Source organism: Trichoderma harzianum, assembly GCF_003025095.1.
Source record: "Trichoderma harzianum CBS 226.95 unplaced genomic scaffold M431scaffold_2, whole genome shotgun sequence".
In the NCBI taxonomy this organism is placed as follows: domain Eukaryota; kingdom Fungi; phylum Ascomycota; class Sordariomycetes; order Hypocreales; family Hypocreaceae; genus Trichoderma; species Trichoderma harzianum.
In genome coordinates, this window is record NW_020209250.1 from 3,789,726 (window position 1) to 3,813,498 (window position 23,773).

Here is a 23,773-nt window from a genome sequence, read left to right on the forward strand (position 1 = left end):
CCTGAGGCCAGCTGCAACTCGTTCTCCGAGCGGGTGCGGGCGTCCAGGTACGGGGTGGATTTGACGTGGGTATGGCTATCAAATAGGGCTGGACCTGGACCTGGGAGGGGGAGGGGAGACGAGGCGAGGCGAGGCGAGGCGATGCTATGCTGGCCTGGATGCGATTTGCCAGAATGCTAGATGCTGGCAGAGTTTGGGAATCGGCACGGCACTGGCAGCGTGAAGACGAGGGAGGGGGGTCCTTTCTGGCACTTTGCTTTGTCGGGGTTCGTTCGGGTTGGGCGCCAAATCATCGAGCAGAGAAACGCGGACCCGCGAGGCTGTGCAAACTGGAGCAGCAACCTTGTGGCCGCAATTCTGCTTGGACACAAGAGGAACAGAGACAGAAAGAGACTCTGCAGTGACGGCGTCTGACGGCGCTGCTGACGACGACGCTGCTGGTTCTGGTAGCTCGGCGGGCTTGGGGTTGGTCCAACTTGGAGGCGGGTGATGTAGGAGGCAGAAAGCTAAGGTCGGAGAGGTATCGCAGGAAGTGGGATGGTCCCCAGCAAGCAGGCGTGAGATATGGATCAGGCCCTTTGCTTCAGCCGATGGTTAGCACGGCTTAGGCGACAGGCTAGCAATGAGAGAGAAATGTGCCTTTTAGCAGCCTGTCATACCCACGTGAAAATCAGATGAGGGACACAAGAGAGAGATTTGAATAGGTGCTTCTTCAGCAGTGCGACGGATGACTCAGGTACTGTATGTACATGCAAGCAGGTACTCGTACTTTGCTCACTTCAGCTCGTCCGGTTAACTTGAATGTTATTCGATGGCGCGCGCCGTGGAATGCTCTCAACTACTAAACGCAGCTATACGCTCCAGATGCAAATCCATCAGCGAGATCCGGCAACTGGAGCCAGCTGGAGGCTACCGCCCGTCTAGCACTGACGCCAGCGGCCTCCATCTTTCAAGGTTCCCTTCATGCCAACGACTCATGTAATCTCCATGGTCTTTGGTAGCGTCCGGTTGACTTGAGTTGTACATTGAATCAAACTCTAGCAACAACCCCGCACACCGTTCGCATAGGCCTCTGTCATTGGCGCCCCTCCACAGTGGCAGGGGGGGAAATGAGAAAAGGAACCTAAATGGGTACTAGTTTGCCGGTCGAGCGGTAGTGCATGAGCGTCAGTATTCCAAAGGTCTAGAATATCTCCCAAACTTGACAGATTCGGCATCACTTTCGAGGTTGCGACGGCACATGTCAGTGACAAATACCTTGAGACGTGGTAGCTGCTTACGTGTAAGGTACAAAGGTATCCTAAATACAAGAGGGGATCGGCACCTAATCTGGAGTACTATGTCGGTACTTACTACAGCCTACCCCATAGCTGTAATCATCCAAGTTGGTGAACAAGAAATATGTGATTCACATCTACCCAAGCAATAGTGCTACTATAGACCAAGGTTCTGCCACTTAGACGTAGATTACGCGTAGACAAAAGGGCTACAGAAATCCCTTTTTGGACAAGTTACCGCCATCAATCCACAATCATGAGCATCATCCCAAAAAGACGGCAGACTTCCGTTGATAGCACCCCCTACCTACTTAGACAAAAGCCCTCCCAAAATCGGCTGTTTTTCATCGTTGTCACCTTTACAGCCACCATTCGATAGCTGAACAACTTAATGAAGGAACTAGAAATGACCAAATCCTGAAACTTTTCGTTTTTGGCAGCTGCATGGAGATTGGCGGTGATGCGTCGTCTCTCCCCACATGGCTGGCGGTGATGACGAGTTTGCTCGCACGCTATCGCCATGCTAAGCTTTTGCGACACCCATGCTTCCCAGGTAGAGACATTCGGTCATTGTCATGGGCACGAAAACGGCAAATAACCTTATTAGCTCCAGTCCTGCAGAACATCGAAAGGGAAGAAGGGAAAAAAGCTGACGACAACATCACACACACACGCCCCCCATGATCGACGCCAACACATGCAAGTCTAGTCAGGCAACGCTCCTCAAGGGCTAAATATAGCGTCTATACGAAGTTAAAATCTCGCGGAGCGTATATCCTAAAGCGCTTTAATTTCACGGCAAAAGTCTTTTATTGTTTCGAATCATTCAAGGAGATGAAAGACGGAGGAGGCTGTGAAAGAGAAGAAAAAACAAAAGGGCAATAATGAGGGAAAAGAGAAATGCAATTATAACGCAGCTATCCGAAAATAGCAGCCAGAACTGTTTTGAAACAAAAAAAACATAGACGAGAGGCCTGAAGCGCAAATCAGGAGCAAAGCCGCAGCAGGTTTCAAGTTTGACAGGCCAAAACACGAGAAAAATAAAATGGAGCAACAGCGTCAGGAAAATGCCAAAATTGTGATTAATACTGCAGAATCCTTTTCTCAAACAAAGGTGGGTTTGTACCGCCCTGAGTTGTCCCATCCTTGCTTGTCCACAGCCACAGTAAGTGACGTATTGGACCGGGCTGCATGAAGACGGTTGATGCTCTGGTGCCTGGTACGTGCTCATGTACGGTGTGTTTCTGGTTCCCGATTTGAGGGATGAAACAACAAGTGAGATTGCATTGTTGTTATTTTCGGTGATTTTGAATCTGCTTTACTTCAAGCTTAACTTTTGCCATCTTTGCCTTTGAAGCTATCATCGTTAATAATACACTTAACAATGTTCATCTACATGTCAACTTGTTACTGTACCCTTAACCTTGTAGAACCCACAAAAAACCACGCAGAGCATCCAATGTAAATAAACGCTTGCAAGTTTCTCGGCTGCCGACAGCCAATCGGCTACCAGCCCTTGCTGCAAATCTAGATCCCCGTCCCTCATTGGCCCGCGCCGGGGCTTTTATTCGGATCAACTGCAAGGCTCTCCGCAAGGCTTTTTTGCAACCCTTCCCGACTCACACGCTCTCTCTTTGCACACTTTGGTGTTTCCCTACTTGTTCCACTACCCCTGGTTTTTACAATCTTCTCTTTTTTTTTTTTTCTACAGTATATTTTGCCGCCCATTCGATCATTCGGGAATCGGCCGAATTAAGGGGCGGGGGCTTCGGATTGGTACCTTTGCGGGCGCCAATAAATCCGACTTCCCGTCGCTTTTCGTGCCTTGCTTGGATTCAACGGCCAACCTAGTTTGGCCCAGAAATGGGCGCTTCCATCGCCTGAATAGGTACTTGATACTACCCGATAGGTAGCGCCCCCGAGGCCTCTCGTATCGGGCGACCTGGGTTACGGACGTTTTAGTCCTGAATCGTTGTGTCTAAGCCATTGCTCGGTTCCAAAAGCATGCAAAGCCAGAAAGTCGAGCCAAAATGTCACCAGATCAATGTTGACGGGACACCACAGCCACTCTCGTCTATTGAATTGGGCGGAAATATACCTTGCCCCCTTTTTATTATCAATTCTCCGTTGTATATTTTTGTAAGAAGAGTCGAGAGAGAGAAATTTGCCCAGACAGTTGTGCCAAATCCAAAAAGAAACGCCGTGAAACAATGCCACTTTTTTCCACCCAAGTCTTTCGGGTTGCCTCTCTGTTGTAGACAAGACAAAATCAAACACGCCATTTTCCATGTATGCGTATGCTGTTCTTTCTAGCTTCGACCAAAAGCATAGTTGGTCGTCTAATAACGTATGCCTCTCTTTCCGATTAAATCACCTCTGAACGCTCATAGCCTTCGGGCTTGAGGGCAGGCTTGGGAACCTCCCTGTCTTTGAATTTGCTGACAAAGGGGTTTGGGTCCTCCTTCTGGTTGAGGTTGCCCAAGGTGTGGTTGACTCCTCTGTGGCTGGCCTCGTCGGCTCGAATATACAGAATCAAGTCTTTCATGGTTCGGTTGCCCTCAGGCATGTTCCAGTACTAGATTTTCCATCTGTCAGTTGGATTGTTCTTTAACTCCTCTCCCTCTTGTTCAATTCACTAACCTGCACGGCAATATCAGGAATCCGAAACTTGGGATCGTTCCACTTAGGTAGATGGCCGTCTTCGATTTCGGCAATCGCTCGAGTATACGTGTGTACCGCCTCTTCCTCCAGGTAGCCGACGAATCGATGGACAATCTTGGGATGAAGCAGATATGCCACAAAGAGACTGTTGAAGAAGACACCCTGGGCGCCGATAATCATGAGCTTCATGAACGGGCCGGGCTCGCACATGGTCATGAAAGTTAAAAGGTGCATCCGTTCGTTGTAGCTTTCTTCCAAGAGCGTCTCGATCCAGCCGTTGTCTCTCTTCATGCCTCGAAGGCTGCTGAGATGGCGAAGCATGCCGCCAACCATTCCTGGAACACCTGCGATACTCTCGAGGAACACGAATCGAATAAGCTATTCGCACAGCAAGACACTTGTTAGTTATACATTCCATAACCAGAGAAATAGACCATCAGGTCCATAGCATATAAGGGTGAGTAGAAAATCATACCCATTGGGCTTCTGTCAGCGGCTTCTCCGCTTTGATGGCAGTTGTCGGGTTCTTCTTATCGACCTGCTGTTCCCGATCCATGCCCGTGGCCTTGTCCATCCAGTACCTCGCGAACCGCACAATCTTCCACGCTGCCCAATCACCAAATCCCCGAGGCGGGCGGTGCGAAGGCGTCACCTGATGGAGCTCCTCCATTGAGAAGCCGGGGTGAGGCCATGCCGCCGGAGTTGTCTTGATGTGCGGGGTGTCTTTGGCGGGGAAGAAGTCTCTGAGCTGAGAGACGGGTGTCGTCGAGAATGCTCGCGTGGTCTGGCCGTAGAGATGGTGAGATGAGGGTACGGTCCGGCCGGTACAGCCTAGCCTCCGGGTCAGTGCCGGGTGCGCGGCGAGTCTGCAGCTTGCATGGCTGTTGACGACGACTTTGGCAAGCCTGGCTGCTTGTATGGGGGCGTTTGTATTGGTGTAAGTCATTGCAAAATCTTATGTAAAGCTATAGTGGGTAGGTATTGTTGCAATGTTCAATGGCTTCAATGATGATAAGTCATAGGATGACACACGATTTGATGGTGGTGATGATATATATACAACCAAGCAACCTCCCTTTGGCTCTGGGACACCTGAACGTTTTATACGAGCCCCCTTTTTACTGCTAAGACGGCAAAAGTCAAAACTGAGAAATATTACAGGTCGGGACCGCGCATTTGGCAGCTTCGTCCGTCGGGTATCCGTGAGTCCACACACTCTTTACATCCGGTGCCGCCATGCTAATCCGCACCCGGGTAAGCGGGCTCGCCGTGATGAGAACCGACATGCAGCAAGGCATCCAATGGCCGGGCCGCATCTGTTGCTCTGTTCCTGGTCATCTGCCATGCAAAATGCTGGTTTCATTGCCTCACCTTGGCTCGGCATCCTCAAGAGTTACGAAGTCCGAGCCGTCAGAGGCAAGGCTTTCACCGGTCACGCTTGGGCTAGTCGGGACCTTTCGGAGCCGTAAAACCTCTCCCTATGACTCTTCTCCCAGTTGCTTTCCGGTCCATTTTCGATTTCATTTCGCTGCCTCATTTCCTCGGACGCAACGAAGAGTGAAATCATAATCTGCTCTCCCAGTCCCGTTGCGTCATAGTAGTAATACCGGCAAGGCCAAATTATTATGTTATGTTACCAATTCTCCGGGATCCAGAATTCTGTTTCTCCTAACTAGCAGGGCAACAAAGATCCACTCCCCTGATGACGCTGTGCGGCAGTCGGCGCTTGTCGGCGCTAGACTCTTCCAATGTTAGCAATTGAGTTTGCTCCATTGGCCTGTGTTAATTCATGGATTTTTGTTTGAGGAAGTTATCGGTCCGTATATACGAAGTTGATCTTATTCAATGCACAATGAAGTCGCTCTATGGAGCACATGCAAAAGGTCGTTGATGGGGCTGATCCCGTATTTCGCTTACGGATAATTGCGGCTGTCAAAATCTCAAATATTTGAGCGGCAAAGTTTGGTAACTGCACTATCTTCGGAAACGCCAAGACTTGCAGGTTCCTGATGAGTCCGAGGAGATGTGCAGCGGCAAGCCATCGACTATAAGCTTGTTTGGCGCGGTTCTTAACGTCTTTAGTCTACGCATCGAGTTGAAAAGTCAGGCCATTTGTTAAGAGAAACTAGTTATTTTACACTTGCAGTCAATCGTAGTAGGGCTTACGACTAAATTCTGCAATCTTTAACTAGACACGGGAATGGCAGCGTTAAACTATTGCCATCGTGCAAATTTTCACCGAGAGCAAGTTTGATTCAAGCTCAATCTGATGGGGCAACAATTGAGTCAGAGTCTTTGCGGCTTTTACCGAATCTTTCTTTCTGTGCTAGATGATCGTGTTTCTACATAGATAAAACCGGGACTTATCTTTTTTTTTTTTTCCTTTGCGGCAACCTTGCGGCCCAACGCGGCACGGCATCCTAGTGCCCATTTTTTACATCCTAAACAAACACAGTTAGTATAAGCAGGTTGCAAGGCGGATCCGAAAATCAACATCAAAACAATTAGGGTTCTATCGACGTACCTCTCCAGCGGTGTCAAGCCAAGCAGCTTCATTCCGTTTGCCAGAACAATTCGTGCAGCATCGTACAGCGCCATTCGGGCCTTCATCAGTTCCTTCTCGCTGCCAACCACCTGCAGGTGATCGTAGCTGCTGCTCACAGCGTGAGACATCTTAAACAGGTAAGTGAGCACGGTGGTGGGCTCCAGAGTCTTGAGCGTGTTCTGAACGGTATCGGGCCACTGCGACAGCATGCGAACAACGTTGGTGGCATGCTGCTCAGTAAGCAATGAAAGGTCCGCGCTCAACAGATCTTCCTCGCTCAAGTTCGCACGACGCTTGATGGAGCAAAGTCGAGAGTGGGCATACTGCAGATAGGGGCCCGTGTCACCCTCAAACGAGGTCATGGCCTCCATGTTGAATGTGTAGTTGTTGATCCTATAATCCAATGAGCATGGTTAAGACAAGGCACCCACAGCAAAGGATGACTACTTACCTCTTTCCACTCATATCCTGAACCATGACACTGCTAATACCCAGGATATCAGCCGTAGCCACTGGGTTCTCGACCTGGGCATATTTGTCCTGGTTCTTCTTCATGGTCTCGTGCATGTGGTCTGCGCAGTCCCTCAAGATGTCGTCCAAGCTATTGCACTTGTATCAGCCGACTCGTCATTTCCAACTATAATTATGATTAGGAGCGTATGGGATTACTCACAACTTGACGGTACCTTTCCTGGTGCTCATACCCAGAACCAGGCCAAAGTTAATGTGCTGGCAGCGCTTCGCAATGTCCTTGTAGCCAAGCTGCTGAACGATCTCGAAAAGCTGCTTGAGGTGGAGATCCTGCGCACTTGCCACGACATAAATCATGTGGTCAAATTTGTAGGTTTCGTACTGTACGGCTGTCAGTGGACGGCATACTGGTAAAAGCCCGGAGATGAAGTTGACTTACTCGGCCGAGCAACTCGCAGATGTCACGGGTGAGGTACAGGGCGGTACCGTCCTTCTTTCTATAGTTCAAAGTTTTAGATCACCATGCTGTTGGAGAAAAGAAGACATCGCCAGAACTTACCGAATGACGGTGACACCAAGTCGCTTTCCTTCTTTACCAGGAAGCAGTTTGGTGAAGTCAACGAGGGTTGCGCCGTTGTCTACTCGAGAAATGCCCTTCTCTTCCATCTCTACGGCGACCTTTGCCATGGCCTCCTCGGAAACCTGACTCTCACCTACACACATAAGTTAGATCTCTTCCCCCTTTCGTTACGTGAATTGGCTCTTACCGCTATACTTGTCAAAGGCGATGTTAAGTCGGGCATACGTCTCTATACCAAGTGTGAGTTCAACAAATCCAGAACGAAGGACACGATATACTCGCTAAGCGATATAGTCTTACCCTTGTATCGAGCAATACTCAAATCACGGAAGATCTGCCACTGTGCGAGCACGTCCTCTTCCCTATCAGTCTAAGAGAGGAATATCAGTAACCGAAGGTTAAAATTAGAATATGCCAACGACTTACCATACGCTTGAAGTATCGACGAGCTTGCTCATCAAGGCTCTTGGCTTCAAGTTCGGTGACATCTTTGCCCTCCTTCTTCTGAGCCTCGATAGACTCCTTCTCGGCAGTCATCTCGGCATTGATTTGCACGTAGAGGTTAAACAGGTGGTTAATGGGGTCTTTCTTAAGCGCCTCCTCGTTGCCGTATTTCTCGTATGCGAGAGCCAGCAGACCGTACTGCTTACCCCAGTCTCCCAGATCTGTAAGACAATGTTAGCATGATATGGGTTGATGATTTGTCTCCACTATGAGATACGAGCACTCACAGTTCATTCGCACCACTTCCCAGCCGCTACCTTCATAGAGGTTGGCCAAGAAACTTCCGATAATGGTTGATCGAAGATGGCCGGCATGGAAAGGCTTGGCAACATTGGGGGAGCTGAACTCAACGATCTGATATACAATTAGCAGCTAGTCTTCAAATCTTGGGTAGCCATGAAATTACAATGCGCTTTTTGCCCTGGCTTGGGTCCTTGGGATCCCTCAAGCCGTTGAATCGGTTACGACCTAACGATATAAAGGTAAGTATGTTTGCAACAGTCCATGTCGTATAAGAATTAGCATACCATATTCCTCGCCAAGATTCCGAATCAATGGGATCAATGAGTTGGAGAGTGGGCCTCCCTTGACGAAGAATGACATGAAAGGACCGCTGGTTGTAGGCTTGCCAAACAAAGCATCATCCTCGGGAAACTGGTACAAATTATCGTTAATTTTATATATTATAACAATAAGGGAAACACCATACCTCTCCAGCCCACTTGGTAGCGAGGGCATCTGGCTTCTCGCCCTTGATCCTCAACGCCGGAACAGCCAGTACAAAGTCACCCTTGTCGAGACCGGTTGTCCAGTTGATGGCGGGATATACGATTTGAGCGTCTACGCCAGAGATTCCTGCCAATACATTGCTAAGGTGTGCCCTGTAGAGGTCAAGAGGGTTGATTTCGGGGTGAGCCTGGGGGTATTTCTCGGTGACGGAGTCAAGCGTCAAGCCATTCACCAAGCTGGTGAGCTTGTCGATGCCTGCTGGTTTAGCCATGTCTGAGATGGCTCTTTTGCGAGAAGCAGTGAAAGAAGTATTGCGCAAAGAAGCCCTGCAGGTCGTCTGCTGAATACTCGAGGTGGGGTGTTTTGGCTCACTCAAGGACGTAAAAGGCCTGGGTGAGATGGTCAGTGGTTGCTGAAGAGCACGTCTCGCAATCCACGGAGAAACGAGGGTTAATATACGATGACTCTTTCGACTGAGAGAAGCCCGGCAAACCGTCATGAATGAGAGAGGTGAGTTTTTGGGGCTTTGTACCTGTGACTCAATTTTGGTCCTAGCAGGAAGTTAAGCACAAACGCTTCCCCACCACAAGAGGAATGTTAGGCCTGTGAGTCGCCTGGTGGGGGTTCTGCCGCATTTCAACCGCACGCTGCAAGTTGACGTATAAAAATTCAGTCCTTCTTTTCATTTAACAGCCACGGCGAGGCAAAGTGACGTAATTGATGATATGCTGAGAGTGTTTACAATACTTTTTAAGGGTATACTATTTACAGGCAATGATGAAACTCAGTTCCCTGGCTGAATAACAGCTTCCATGTATCTTATAATATGATTGAACCACCAAAATTTATCACGTTGGAGGGGCAGCTTTGGTGCTTGACGTCTTACCTAATGTGGAGAGTGTGAGTGTGCCCAAGTCAATAATAGAATGCATCTCCCATTGTTAACTGCCCAGATGTCCTGAAGTGCTGTATAAATACTTATAGAGCAATCAAACTGTATATGTAGTGTCCAGGTCAAGGCTGCACTTGATGGTCTCTTGAGTTTTATGTTCCATTGAAGAGGTAAATACGACCAAAATGTGCCCCTCATCTAACAATAAATCAAGAATGCTGTTTGCCCACTTCGACATGATGAAAAACGCATTCAAATATATTGTAAATTTATTCCCATGCGTATCTGTCAGCCATGAAAGATTATATCAACGCCACAAGTGCGTACCGGGCGATCAAAGTCAAGGTAACAAAGTGCCAGCCACATGTAAAATCTTGACAGGCGCCCGTAGTTTGGCTAGGCAGCCCTGAATTTTTTATTTTTTTGGCCAGGCACTAATGCCGACAAAAGTTTTTGCCCCTCGCCTCGCCAACAAACCCCGCCATAAAAATCTCCAGGCCAGCCTAATCGTACATGATCGCTCCTGTTTACGTATCTTAGATTGATCACACGATTCAGCCCGACCACGGTCGCAGCCAAACGCATTCCTTATTGCGACATATTGATACAACGATTCGAACTTCTATATACTCTTCAGCTTATTTTTGTCTGACGATCTGCAATCATGCCTCCTAAGAAGTGGGGTGAGTCACTGAAAGCGCAGCCTGCACACTTTGCGGTCAAATCCCGCCAAATCCTGCGTTTGCGACGCGCCAAAAACGAGTGCCATGGCTCTACTCTGAGGATCTTTGGCTGACAATGTTGATAAATAGACGAAGAAGAGAGCGAAGGCAGCGACTCTGCCCCCGAAATCGCGCCTGTTGGTGGTGCTCGCCGAAAGTTTGATGACGAGGAAGATGACGGCGATGTGAGTATCAACAACATCACGCACTGCGCCGGCGACCTCTTCGATTCCGTTTCTGACTTACCATCGAATATATACAGGTTCTTGACTCTTGGGATGCTGCCGAGGACTCTGAAGTAGAGCGTGAGAAGGCGGCCAAGGCTGCCGCTGCTAAGGAAAAGGCCGCTGCTGCCGCCGCCGCTGCTAAGAAGCCCAAGTCACAGCGTGTCGCCGAGCACATCGCTGAGCGTGCCCGTATTGCCGCCGAGAGCGACGAAGAGAGTGACGACGAGACGGAAGCAGAGCGCCGTGAGCGACTTCGCCGCACCGAGCAAGAGGCCGACCTTAAGCATGCCGAGGACCTGTTTGGCAGCATTGGCATCAGCGCCGGGCGAAAGTCCAACCCTTCTGGCACTATGGTCGCCGACCCCAACAACCCTACGAACCTCATCAACCTCGCAAACGTCGCAGTTTTCAACCCCCAGACAAAGCTGCAGTTTGAGAAGATGCGAACTCTCCTCACGCCCCTGATCACCGCAAACACCAAGAAGGCTCATTATGGTCTCTTCCTTGAAGAGTTCTCCAAGGAGCTGGTCAAGGAGTTGAACAGCGATCAGATCAAGAAGATTGCTAGCGCTCTTACCCGCGCAAGTAACGAGAAGCTGAAGGAGGAGAAAGCGGGTGATAAGAAGAAGACCAAGGCTGCTAAGACAAAGACCTCTCTTGTCACTAGCCGTGCTAACGCAGCTGATACGGCCGCCTATGATGACGACGCTTTTGGAGAGTAAGTAGATCCTGATGATTGCTCTACAGAACCAGCAGCATTTCATCACACGCTTTATCATTGTTTTGTGGGGATTGTGCTAACTTTTTCTTCCTCCTTTGTAGTGACGACTTTATGTGAGCAACTTATTCAAGTCAACACACGGCAAAAGAAGAAGAAGAAGAAAGAGACTGCTAGAATAAGCGTTATATTGGTATTCCCAGCGTGTTACTCTCCCTATCAATCGATGGAAGCGCGACAACTCTTGATTTCCTGGACTGCAACCCCCTAAACCATGCATGGCCTTTTCACCGTCTTGGCGTGGGCGCAGGCTGACGACTATTCGACGCATACATTGAAATTGGACGATTTAATGGACATTCTTAGAGGAAGGGGAATTGCGGGAGTTTAAAATGGCATAATGTGAAATCAGCTTGCCCTTTTATGTTTCAAAGCGCGCTAGGTCCAAGGCACGAAGCCTAACAGTCCTATCGGATTCCGGGCATTACCATCAAAAGTTATGGCTAGGATAAAAAGATGCCGGCTTTTCTTCTTATATCTATATACGCTGGCACATGTTTTTTTTAGAGTGGTTTTGTTTTGTATTGCACTGCTTCAGTAGACAAGAGGTCAGGGTATCAGATATAGATAGCCTCTCCTGAAGCGTCAAGTATTTCTCATAAAGATCCATAAAAACCCCCAAATCGCCAAGAAATGCCCGGAGTGATACCCGTGTAACAACGCAACGCCATCATAAAAATCCCGTCATGTACCGCCCGTCCCATCATGTCATTGTAAATATACAGCAATTCTACAGGAATCCACCGCCTCTCTCGGTCTTGACAACACCCGTTTTCTTGTTCTTCTCCCTGTCTTCTCTTCTTAGACCATATTTCCAGCCATACCCATAAATAGAGCATGAATGGCCAGCGACAAGGTCCAGAATCCAACCTTTCGGAATCGCCTGACGCGGCTTTGCTGATCTTCGACATCTTTTGCAAAAGCCTCATACGTCTCGGCAGATGCATCATCCAAGAGCCCACAGTCAAAGACTGTCCAGCTTCCGTCAAAGTCGCCTAGCGGCTTGATGATGCGGCTAGAGATGGGAATGTACGTCTTCTTCGCGTTGATATAGGCCACAATGGGGCGAACAAGCGCCTGGTTGACATATGATAGATCAGGGGTGAATAAAGGTACGGCAGCCTTGACGTCATTGAGGTGAATACGCAAGTCCATGATGACAAGCCGTCTATCCTCCTCAGACTCGTTAGCTTGTTTCTGAGCCTTCTTCTCGCTCGTTGCGCGCTCGCTCTCTGAGAGATTCTCGGGCGTAGGGGCTCGAGGCAGAAAGCGATAACGATTAGCAATAACTGTGCCTTCCAGCTGGTCATAGAAATCCGTTACGACCTTTGTAATACTGTCGTCCATATCCTCAGGAAACATGACATCAGCAACAATGTCGACGTTTCCTTCATATATCCAGCCAAATGGGCCTTCCACTCCACGGTTCAGATGGTCAATCTTCAAGCCATCAATCCGTAGCCGATTGAATTTTTTCCACGATTTGGATTCCTCTAACCCCATCATGACTCCCTGGTATCGACTTGAGACTGTACCGTGAACTTGTCGCGGATGGATCGTGAAGAGAGAGCCATCAAATGACCCAGACATATGGCTGGCAGATAGGAAATCATAAAAGAGCCATTGTTTTCTCAATCGAGGGAGTTCGCAAGAGTATATGCTCACTGAAAAGGGGCGGAAGCCGTCAGGTTGGCGAATGGTGAGTAGAAGATCTTCCAATTTGAAAGATTCAATCTCGAAATCGCCCGGTTGGTGTTTGTGACGGTAAGAAAACGGATCGATTTGCTGCAGTGGCCAACGGACAGAAGTGCGGTCGACGATTCCTCTAACGCCATTTACTTCCACGTCTTTGAGAAGCCCCCTACCATTCCACCAGTTGAGGAATGAAAGCGTGACATTAACATTTGCGATCGTTACGTCGAATTGCGTATAGTTGCCATCGTCTTCGGTAACAGTGCCGTTATGCTGAACCTGGCGCCCTGCGGCAGCAACAGCAGCGGCATCAGATGATCCCTTGCTGACGGATGATTCGATCTGACCGGGTCTCCTTGAAATAAACACATTGCGAAATGCGATAACACCATTCTTCCACTTGGGCACGATGGCTGATTCGAAGACAACCGTAACACCGGCAGATTGAGTCAGGTAATCTCCAATCCACTGCGCGAGCGTTTCTGAAGATATGTCAGCTTTGTCGGCGATAACTTTAATATGGTAGGGGCACAATCATCGACATACCCTGAGCAAAGACAGTGTTGATCGAGAAGATGAGGATGGAGAAGAATGTCGTGGTGCCCACCAAGATCCAGACGATATGACCCAACATGAACCAAGAAACAAAAGCACCCCATTCATCGATATTCCAAGGTCTCATACTTCGAATGGAAATCCATTTGAACCTGACCTTGAACCTCTCCCAAACCCCATTCGCGGCCGCTAACAGCTCTTCTTTCGTCGGACGGTGAGGCATCATGGGTAGATTCAGGTATTTGGACATGGATGCCGCTATAGATTCCTGCTCATGGTCTTTTGCCTCGGTTCCAGGTTGCTCGAGAGGTTTCTTGGGTGCAGCTCCTGGGCTTTGATCGAGACCTGCGGCTGGCTTGTGGCCATCCGGTTGGCCTACGCCACTCCCCTGAACGTCTTTTTTTCTGTTTGCGCTATCGCTGCTATACTGGTCACTTTGAAGTAACCACCGCGCAGCATTTTGAGAGGCATTGAGGGATGCTCGATGCCTTTCCAGAATGTTCAAAGGAGCGAAGCACCGATGACTACCATGGGGAGGCAGCTGACTGCCCAGCCCGATTGATGTTGGCGAGCGGTAGCCATGCTTCTGATGTCCTAGAGTTGAAACTGGCCCTGCCTTTGCATACTGAGGCTTTACGTCTTGCGTGTGAAACGCCGAGAGAGCTGCTGATCGATTCGACAATGTTGCAGCATGTGGAGTTCGCCATGTTGGAGGGGTTTGAAAGCGGCATGTTAGCTGACGGCGGACAATCAGCCATGATGAGATGCCCTTAGACATTCTTAAGGTTCATGGCGACCAGCAATCTGGAGGCGGTGCGCCAAAAGAAGATGGTATGAACGATGCCTTTGGATTTGAGGTTGAAGCTTGGGAATACAAGATTTCCCTAGATGCTCGGTAGTTGTACAAAAAGTAGGCGAAGCAAAAGTAATTGCATGACGCGCCACTCACGTTGTGCATTGTGGGCGGCGCTCAGCCAATCGATAAGCTGCGATAGCCCATCCACAAATTTTTTGATCGCCAGGTCGAAACGGCCTGTGGCTTGCCTATGCGAACCCAGCGCCGCAACTTTTTTTTCCTCCAAAGAGTTTGCGACAAAACGAACGACGTTTACATCCAACCATACCGGTCACCTGCTGCTCTCATTTATCAAGTATTTGATCAGACTCATCAAGGATCCGAACGAACAATAAAAGCCCGTGTCTCTCTCCAGCATCATGCCGGCACCCACGGCCCTCAAGAAGGCGGAAAGCACCCCGCTTGTCGCAGATGTGCCATCACCAGCGCAGGGTAAGAAATGCTGTGTGAAGATTTCTCAGGCAGAATTTTCAAGGCTTACTCGTGCATAGACAATGATCAGGAGTTCCTCCTAGACGCAGCAGACGCTGCATCGGCCGAAGCCGAAGTCATGGTACCCGAAGCTGTGGACGCAGAGAATAGCATGGCTATTGATGAAGAGGGACGGCCTCGCTTTGCGCCATCCAAAGATATCGTATGACGAGATTAATTCCTTTGAGTCTGCAATGGGTACATTTACTGATATCTACTTAGGACCCCATGATGAGAGTCGAAACACGAAAAATCCCCATCCCACCACACCGGATGACACCATTAAAACAGGCATGGCCTTCTATCTATCCTCCCATTGTGGAGCACCTGAAACTACAGTGCCGTATGAACATTGCGCGGAAATCAGTCGAGCTGAGGACTTCCAAATCCACCACGGATTCCGGTGCGCTGCAGAAGGGCGAGGACTTTGTCAAGGCCTTTACTCTTGGATTCGACGTCGATGATGCCATTGCTCTCTTGCGACTGGACGACCTTTATATCGAGACCTTTGAAATCAAGGATGTGAAGACGGTCCATGGAGATAGCCAGAGCCGTGCTATCGGCCGAATCGCTGGCCACCAGGGAAAGACGAAGTTCGCTATTGAGAACGCCAGCCGGACAAGAATTGTGCTAGCTGATTCAAAGATTCACATCCTGGGAGGTTTCAAGAATATTCACATGGCTCGTGAATCCGTTGTCAGCTTGATTCTCGGAAAGCCACCCGGCAAGGTTTACGGCAATCTGAGAACTGTTGCTGCCAGAATGAAGGAGCGTTTCTAAGTTGGTTGGACAAGCATCTGCGGTACTCTTGGCGTTCGGTTGGGGGAATAATCATGATTCATGTCTTTTGGCGGATTTGGTGGTCTATATATGTCGGAATTGTTTTTCTGCATAACTTTTTTGAAATGGCATTTCACCCCAGCATGATGGACTTGCTGAATGATGCAGCCCAAGAAGGGGGGAATAGAGTGTATGTAATTCACGCGCCTCAACAAGTGGCAAGCGAATTTGAAAAAGAAAGGCTTTTTTTAAACCAACTATCAGTAGGGGGTATCATGGTCCGAAAAAAATCTTGTAGTATCGTACTCCGTGCTAGACGGCCAACTCCGTGATGCCAAACGGCCCGATAGAAATACTCCTGCTTCGGAAGCTGCTGTCACAAGCACAAAAAAGTGACCACCAACTGTGCTTCGGAGGTTTCTAGTTTTGACGAGGCTTGATCATTCCCTCTTGTACAATGTAATAGACCACAGTAGAGTCATTATGCAAGGCAGCCAGCACAATCCGCTTGGCCCCCTTGCGAGCATCTGGAAGAGCGTCCATGACGGCGGCAAAGTTGGAGAGCGTCCATTTCTCGGCGAGATGGACGGGCAACACCCATTCAATCTCAGCGTCGTGTTGCGCCCTTGTGCCTGTTGACTTTTCATATGCAAGGGCTGCTATCTGGTCGTCTGGGTGGAGATATAGCAGGCGTGGTGGAAGACCTCGAATCATTGGTCGTGGCAGCCCTGGGAGACCCTGGATTTGCAGCGAGGCCCATTGGTGCTGGTCTTGCAGGTTGCGAAATACCGCAGAGGCGACATCGGCATCATAATGATGTGACACATCCATGTCTGAGGCTGATAGCTGGCAATGCAAATGGTAAAAGAAATTAGATTAGACGAGAGGAATGACTGGCTACATGGTGCCCAGAAAGGGCCAAGCGGGAGGCGTGAGACGGAAACTTTTTCGCTCTGAGAGGTCGGAGAAATACTAGCGCCTGTACTTCGGGTTTCTTGCTGTCTACTGATTAACGTAAGTAGTGGCCCAATTATTACCTCACAAGCACACCAGCTTGCGCAGCAGGAGCTCCTTACCTTAGGTAACTTATCTTAGCAGCAGGAGACGCCCCACCTGCCACCCCTCCATTTTCTTCTATCTTCTACAACAAAACACCAGCATCTTCCTTTTCTTTCCCAACGAATCTTGACTCTTCCAGTCTCGCAAGAAACACTTGAGAAACCCAATCGACCTTCGAAGTACAGGTACGGTATTTTATCCTGCTTTTTTTCCATCAAGAACAGAGCTTCGAGTCTGTCATTCAAGCTTTGCCCCTCTTTCCCATTTCAGCCCTCCCAGCTACCCCTCCATTAGGTGCAAAGGAGCTGAAGCAACGACGTCAAGCGGCCGTTGTGAGGCATATTTCACTACTTTTCTCACTCTCTTGGCCGGATGATTCCAACCACGAGGAATCGCTTTCGCCAGAAGCAACATGTGATGAAGTCGCCTAGCTCTCTCCTCTTCTGGGTTCCATTGTCGACGTCACGACCGCCTTAGGTCCCAAGCTTCCAAAAAAATACTTGCTAACAGGCATTGCTTCACCCAGCAGCTTTGAAAATGGCCATTACCAAGATCCACGCTCGCTCTGTCTACGACTCCCGTGGTAACCCCACCGTGGAGGTCGATCTCGTCACTGAGACTGGTCTGCACCGCGCCATCGTCCCCTCCGGTGCCTCCACCGGTTCGTCTCCCCGATCTCACTGCGTGTCATACAGCTACAGAAAATAACTGGAATCATAGGCCAGCACGAGGCTGTTGAGCTTCGAGATGGCGACAAGGCCAAGTGGGGTGGCAAGGGTGTCACCAAGGCCGTTGAGAACGTCAACACCATCATTGGCCCCGCCCTGCTCAAGGAGAACCTTGATGTCAAGGACCAGTCCAAGGTCGACGAGTTCCTGAACAGCCTTGACGGCACCCCCAACAAGGGCAAGCTCGGTGCCAACGCCATCCTCGGTGTCAGCTTGGCTGTTGCCAAGGCTGGTGCCGCTGAGAAGGTAAATCCCACTACCAGAGGTGACGAGTAATGAGCAGAGGCTTACCACAACCAGAACGTCCCCCTGTACGCCCACATTTCCGACCTCGCCGGAACCAAGAAGCCCTACGTTCTTCCCGTTCCCTTCATGAACGTCCTCAACGGCGGGTATGCCCATTCTCCATGCCGTAAACTTTCAGCCAGTTTCAGTCTCTAACTTTAATCAGTTCCCACGCCGGTGGCCGTCTGGCTTTCCAGGAGTTCATGATTGTCCCCTCGTAAGTCGCCAAAAAGTTATCCACTTCTACATTGGTAGCTTCTCCTAACCAAAAACAGAGATGCTCCCAGCTTTTCTGAGGCCCTTCGCCAGGGTTCTGAGGTCTACCAGAAGCTGAAGACCTTGGCCAAGAAGAAGTACGGCCAGTCCGCTGGCAACGTCGGTGACGAGGGTGGTGTTGCCCCCGATATCCAGACCGCCGATGAGGCTCTTGAGCTCATCACCGACGCCATTGAGCAGGCCGGCTACACTGGCAAGATGAACATTGCCATGGACGTCGCCTCCAGCGAGTTCTACAAGGAGGACGCCAAGAAGTACGACCTCGACTTCAAGAACCCCGACAGCGACCCCGAGAAGTGGATCACCTACGAGGAGCTCGCCGCCCTGTACTCTGACCTCTGCAAGAAGTACCCCATCGTCAGCATTGAGGATCCCTTTGCTGAGGATGACTGGGAGGCCTGGAGCTACTTCTACAAGACCCAGGACATCCAGATTGTCGGTGATGACTTGACCGTCACCAACCCCGTCCGCATCAAGAAGGCTATCGAGCTCAAGGCCTGCAATGCCCTTCTCCTCAAGGTCAACCAGATCGGTACTTTGACCGAGTCTATCCAGGCCGCCAAGGACTCCTATGCCGATGGCTGGGGTGTCATGGTCTCTCACCGATCTGGTGAGACTGAGGATGTTACCATTGCTGACATCTCCGTCGGTATCCGTGCCGGTGAGATCAAGACTGGTGCTCCCGCCCGATCTGAGCGTCTGGCCAAGCTTAACCAGATCCTCCGCATTGAGGAGGAGCTCGGTGACCTTGCCGTCTACGCCGGTGCCAAGTTCCGCAACGCTGTTAACCTGTAAATGACAACAAGGTGGCCACGGACATGATATAAAAAGACAGACTACCCGAAGAATGGATTGCCATGGGTGGATAAAATAAAATAATGACTATAAAGAAACGCCCATATGGCGCAAGAAAATGAATTGAATGATGAATAATCCAACATGGGCACGTTCGTGAAGGCTTGTGAAGGATGTTCCTCCAGCTTCTCAGTACACATACCTTGATGGTTCGCGCAGTTTCGTCTGCCAGGGTCTATCTTAGAGTCGATGGGAACAGCTTATTAATGTTCCGAATTCCCTGCAAAAAGGCGCAGGCTCCGATTATGACTTTCTACAGCAAGGTTGAATGGAGCAGTTAGTGCCAAAGTATCTGATACTAAAATCGCGACGAAAAGGGCATTTCAAAACAAGCATTTACTATTAGTAGACCGCAGAGGGGCAGGTACTAAGGTGTTTAGTGCAGGGTACCAAGTACATAAGAATGTGCTAAAAACAATCACCAGAGCAACGCGGGGTCGAAAACACATGCCACTACACTAAACTAGATCACGTAGTCCGTTTATCAACATTAGGAGAAAAATATCAAATATTGCAATTGTCGAAACCATCCCTCAGCTGACATCTGGTATTGCATTTCGTATTCGGCTTCATACAGGGTGCCTCGTTCTAACGGATACCAGAGGCTGTAATACCTGTTTATATCGCCTCGAAAGCCACAGAGTTACCGTCATTCACGGTCTGGCACCATGGCGGGCTCAGAGGATATCACCGACTTCGATATGATTGAAGATCAGAAGGAGAACATCCAGTCCCTGCCCGGAGGCCGCTCAGCAAGGAAGCTAGCTAGTCTTTTCTCTCCATCTCCTCTACACAAATATTCCACCCCAACACCGACCGACACAAAAAATGTCAACGACTGCATCCGCGCAGAATACGAAGCGGAAATCGCAAACATCTCCGAATCCGATGATCCTTTAGATGTGTTTGACAGATATGTGCGCTGGGTAATAGACGCGTATCCGTCAGCACAAGCGACGGCCGAATCACAGCTCCACACGATCCTCGAACGCGCGACGAAGACGTTTGTCACCTCATCTCAATACAAGAACGATCCCAGATACCTCAAGCTATGGATGTACTACATCCAACTGTTTTCCGACTCACCGCGCGAGACATTCCTTTTCCTCTCACGACAGGGAATTGGCGAGAGCCTCGCATTGTTTTACGAGGAGTACGCCGCATGGTTAGAAGGAGCAGGCCGGTGGGCACAAGCAGAGGAGGTATACAAGCTTGGGATTGAGCGAGACGCCCGGCCAGCTCAGAGGCTGTTGCGCAAGTTCAAGGAGTTTGAGGCAAGGCTTGCTCGGCAGCCAGACGCATTGGAGGGACCATCTTCACCAGCTTTGCCCACCGTCCGTCCCGCGCTGGCCAGTAAATCAGACCCCTTTGGCGTTTCATCACAGCCAGCGGACCCTCAGGCCCAACGACAAACAAGCGGTGTCGGGGCCAGCTCATCCCGATCTGGAAAGTCCAAAATATCCATCTTCTCCGATGCGGATGCCCAACAACCTGCCATGTCGTCAAGAGATGCTGGATCCAAGGGCTGGGATAGCATTGGATCTCTGGCAGATCGAAAAAAGGAAAATTCGATGGAACCAAAGCCATGGTCTGGAGAGACGCTCAGGGCAGGTGGCAAGAAGCCTGGATCTGGTGGGACTAAGCTGGCGGTATTCAGGGATCCGGTATGTAACCCCCCCTTGATCGTGATGTATTCAGCTGTTGATAAGAATAGGACTAATGTATTTCTGTTTGTGGTGTTATGTAATTCAGTCCCTTGCTCAAATACAAAATATCATTGTTGTCCCATCCAAGCATCAAGTAACGACTCATCCGCAAACAGGAAAGAGAGAGCGCATCTTTGTTGACCTAGCGGCCGTTTACCCAACACCCGAGGAACCCGGTACAGAACTAAGCTTCGAGGAAGTCATTGCTGCGCATCGAGGCTGGCTCGACCGCCTGTGGGACACTGACTATAGCCGCCGAGACCGCACGGTGCCTCTGCGTGAGGTAGACAATTTGACACAAGACACAGCCGACAAGATGATTATTGACGGAGATCCAATGGACTTGGATGAGAATGGCGTAGTAAACGAGAAGCCTCGAGAATCTCGTTCAGGAAGGAAAAAGAAGACAATGGAGGTCAATGAGACGCAGATCAGTGAGTGATGACGTCTCCAAACCCCCAATCAATCTTTTCATAAGCCCCTAACGCGTAACTAGTCAAAACGAAATTGGACTCTCCCTCAGGACCGAAGCTCAAGAAGAAGAAAGTAGCGGAGCCCACTATGACTCTTCACACAAGAGCAGCCACAGATGATATTTACGACATTTTCAACGCACCGCTCAAACCCGCACTTGTGGAAGAAAACGATGATGACGATGAAGACTCCGACTCCGACTCCTCCGACGACGATGACAATGAAGATGACGATATGACTGACGGCGACTATGCAAGCGATGCTGAGAGCACCGGCGCTACGAGGCAGCTACCCGAAGGTAAGCAAGTAGGCGATGAAGCATCAGATATCAGGAGTTTCGAAAAATAAAGGGTGAATTGCGAAGAAAGTTCCAGAGTCTAATTTCTCTTCAATATAGATGAGATATCACAACGCCTGGAGGACGACTTTGAGGATGAAGAGCCAGAGCAACCTAGAACGCGCACCATCTTCATTCCCGTCCCACCAGAAGACTATGAGCCACCAACACGCCCGTATAGGGATCCGGCGGAGATGGCTAACAATCGACTACCTTTCATGACGCCCATCACCGAGAGAACCGAGCCATCGTTGGATGTCACCATAGACCGGGCATACCAGTTCAAGACGCCTAGTAAGCTTGACGGTAGAGCGGCACCAGTCGAGGAGGCATCAGACTCGGAATCCGAGAGCAGCTCTCTGAAAGAATATTTCCCAGAAGGGAGACTGTCCATCAATGGTCGAACACCTCTAGGGTCCAAGGCTGCTAGAGCACCAAGTAAGAGTGGCCCCAATAGAGGTGTACCTGTCAAGGGCCCCATCGTTAAAGAAGCGCAATGCAGCCCCATCGACGACAACATTCGGCGACATATCTTGACAAGCATACAGCCTCCGCTGGCCATGTATCCCGGCTTCTACGATCACCACAACCAGAAATATGAGCGTGGCGCAGAGATTCGAAGATATGCCAAGGCTGTCAGGTTAGGCAGAGCGAATCCAGACAAACCCGGACCAGGAAACCTCCCTGCGATCATCCAATTCATTGACTGTGAGACTAGATACGCTGTGAGGAGGGAACTTGGCGCTGGCGCTTTTGCACCGGTGTACTTGGTGGAAAACTCGAACCCGGATCGAGAAGAAGATGGCCACGATGTTGGAGCTAGGATGGGTAAGGGGACATTCGCCGTAAACCGACGAGCGACAATAGAAGCCCTGAAAATGGAATCGCCTCCGACGCCGTGGGAGTTTTACATCATGCGTACTGCTCATTCTCGTTTGGGCCCTCAGCATCGAGCTACGGCATCATTATCGTTTGCTCATGAAATGCACCTCTACCAAGACGAAGCGTTCCTCTTCCTGCCATTCCATCCTCATGGTACGTTGCTCGACGTAATCAACCTCTTTCGAGCAGAGCCTTCAGGCGCCATGGATGAACAGCTTGCCATGTTCTTTTCCATCGAACTATTCCGCACTGTCGAAGCGCTTCACTCAAAAAATGTCCTTCATGGCGATTTGAAGCCAGACAACTGCCTCCTCCGCCTTGACTCCAAGTCATCACCTGCCTTCTCTGACCAGGCTCTTTCCAGCCAATGGTATGCCGATGGGCGCGGCGGATGGGATTCGCGGGGCATCGTTCTTATCGACTTTGGGCGCGGCATCGACATGAAGGCGTTTACCCCCGACGTGGAGTTCATCGCCGATTGGAAGACGACAGCGCAGGATTGCCCCGAAATGCGAGAGGGACGGCCTTGGACATGGCAGATTGACTACTACGGGCTCGCTGGTGTTATTCACTGCCTGCTTTTCGGAAAATACATTGAGACGGTGCGCGCTGATCAAGGGGGGTTCGGCCGAGGCGGTCGAAAGTACAAGATTCGTGAGAACCTGAAGCGGTACTGGCAGACGGACATTTGGTCGGACTGCTTCGAGGTGCTGCTGAATCCGGCTTCGTTCCTCGCCTTTGAGGATGGCGGCAGGATGCCCGTGTTCAAGTCGATGAGGAGCATCCGTGAACGCATGGAGGCATGGCTGATGGCTAACTGCGAAAGGGGAGCAGGGCTCAAGGCTACGATGAGCAGGGTGGAGGCGTTGGTGAGGAATCGCAAGTAAATTTGGTTTGATCAGTCTATAGATTTCCCCTTTTCTCTCTCTCTCTTTGTTTAGCATGTCTTTTGTGGCTTTGTTAGCCCCTATTCACGAAGTATGGTTATGTTATCCCCGTAATGTTGGGTATATATTGTTTAATGCTAGCTTTTCTCATGGCCTTTTCTGGTACATATGGCCCCGAGAAATAATTTCTCTGATAGAAGGACATGTGAAATACGAGCCTGTTTGGTCATTCGACGGTTTAGTTATGCCCACCTTGTTTCAACTACCTGTGTCGAAACTAGCAACCATTTCATATGAAGAATATGTAGCAAAGAAACATGAACTGAATAATCCCTTATACAGCGGTATGCCGTCTCAGTTTTCTACATAGAGTTGAATATTACCTCATTCAATAATTTATCTTGTGCGAGTGATGTGGTTTGCTTACACTTTGATAAACGCCAGTGGGGAGTCAATTTGAAGACCTCGACGATATGTGCTTAATTATTTGCAAGCCTATCTATTCTACTAGGGTTGCAGAGCACTACTAATTCCCGCCAAGGCA

General features: G+C 49.8%; 8 protein-coding genes across 8 annotated transcripts; 4 read left to right on the plus strand and 4 right to left on the minus strand.

Moving 5' to 3' along the window:
- Positions 1-3,642: 3,642 nt before the first annotated feature.
- On the minus strand, positions 3,643-4,884 carry M431DRAFT_2348 (hypothetical protein; the record flags this gene model as incomplete). Its single annotated transcript, XM_024913663.1, has 3 exons — positions 3,643-3,852; positions 3,918-4,316; positions 4,414-4,884. 3 exons carry the CDS (start codon positions 4,882-4,884, stop codon positions 3,643-3,645), a joined length of 1,080 nt encoding a protein of 359 aa, XP_024779488.1.
- A 1,488-nt stretch (positions 4,885-6,372) lies between these two features.
- M431DRAFT_478827 (hypothetical protein) lies at positions 6,373-9,038 on the minus strand (the record flags this gene model as incomplete). The annotated part of the gene is made up of 13 exons (XM_024915710.1): positions 6,373-6,379; positions 6,463-6,876; positions 6,935-7,084; positions 7,157-7,335; positions 7,394-7,451; positions 7,514-7,667; positions 7,722-7,763; positions 7,835-7,904; positions 7,961-8,199; positions 8,266-8,392; positions 8,445-8,506; positions 8,566-8,692; positions 8,748-9,038. The coding sequence occupies 13 exons, from the start codon at positions 9,036-9,038 to the stop codon at positions 6,373-6,375; spliced, it is 1,920 nt and encodes a 639-aa protein (XP_024779489.1).
- A 1,285-nt stretch (positions 9,039-10,323) lies between these two features.
- Positions 10,324-11,330, plus strand: M431DRAFT_76876 (hypothetical protein; the record flags this gene model as incomplete). Its single annotated transcript, XM_024922506.1, has 3 exons — positions 10,324-10,342; positions 10,472-10,566; positions 10,644-11,330. 3 exons carry the CDS (start codon positions 10,324-10,326, stop codon positions 11,328-11,330), a joined length of 801 nt encoding a protein of 266 aa, XP_024779490.1.
- An 857-nt stretch (positions 11,331-12,187) lies between these two features.
- M431DRAFT_491425 (hypothetical protein) lies at positions 12,188-13,883 on the minus strand (the record flags this gene model as incomplete). The annotated part of the gene is made up of 2 exons (XM_024916905.1): positions 12,188-13,560; positions 13,625-13,883. The coding sequence occupies 2 exons, from the start codon at positions 13,881-13,883 to the stop codon at positions 12,188-12,190; spliced, it is 1,632 nt and encodes a 543-aa protein (XP_024779491.1).
- Positions 13,884-14,698: 815 nt separating this feature from the next.
- M431DRAFT_135610 (hypothetical protein) lies at positions 14,699-16,023 on the plus strand. Its single transcript, XM_024912535.1, has 3 exons — positions 14,699-14,921; positions 14,981-15,123; positions 15,183-16,023. Exons 1-3 carry the CDS (start codon positions 14,849-14,851, stop codon positions 15,738-15,740), a joined length of 774 nt encoding a protein of 257 aa, XP_024779492.1. The 5' UTR covers positions 14,699-14,848; the 3' UTR covers positions 15,741-16,023.
- A 137-nt stretch (positions 16,024-16,160) lies between these two features.
- M431DRAFT_491427 (hypothetical protein) lies at positions 16,161-16,571 on the minus strand (the record flags this gene model as incomplete). The annotated part of the gene is made up of 1 exon (XM_024916906.1): positions 16,161-16,571. One exon carries the CDS (start codon positions 16,569-16,571, stop codon positions 16,161-16,163), a length of 411 nt encoding a protein of 136 aa, XP_024779493.1.
- Positions 16,572-17,336: 765 nt separating this feature from the next.
- M431DRAFT_76434 (hypothetical protein) lies at positions 17,337-18,883 on the plus strand (the record flags this gene model as incomplete). Its single annotated transcript, XM_024922464.1, has 5 exons — positions 17,337-17,460; positions 17,520-17,773; positions 17,828-17,919; positions 17,979-18,029; positions 18,088-18,883. The coding sequence occupies 5 exons, from the start codon at positions 17,337-17,339 to the stop codon at positions 18,881-18,883; spliced, it is 1,317 nt and encodes a 438-aa protein (XP_024779494.1).
- A 728-nt stretch (positions 18,884-19,611) lies between these two features.
- On the plus strand, positions 19,612-23,542 carry M431DRAFT_135615 (hypothetical protein; the record flags this gene model as incomplete). The annotated part of the gene is made up of 4 exons (XM_024912536.1): positions 19,612-20,607; positions 20,696-21,083; positions 21,146-21,421; positions 21,521-23,542. 4 exons carry the CDS (start codon positions 19,612-19,614, stop codon positions 23,227-23,229), a joined length of 3,369 nt encoding a protein of 1,122 aa, XP_024779495.1. The 3' UTR covers positions 23,230-23,542.
- Between the last annotated feature and the right edge of the window lie 231 nt (positions 23,543-23,773).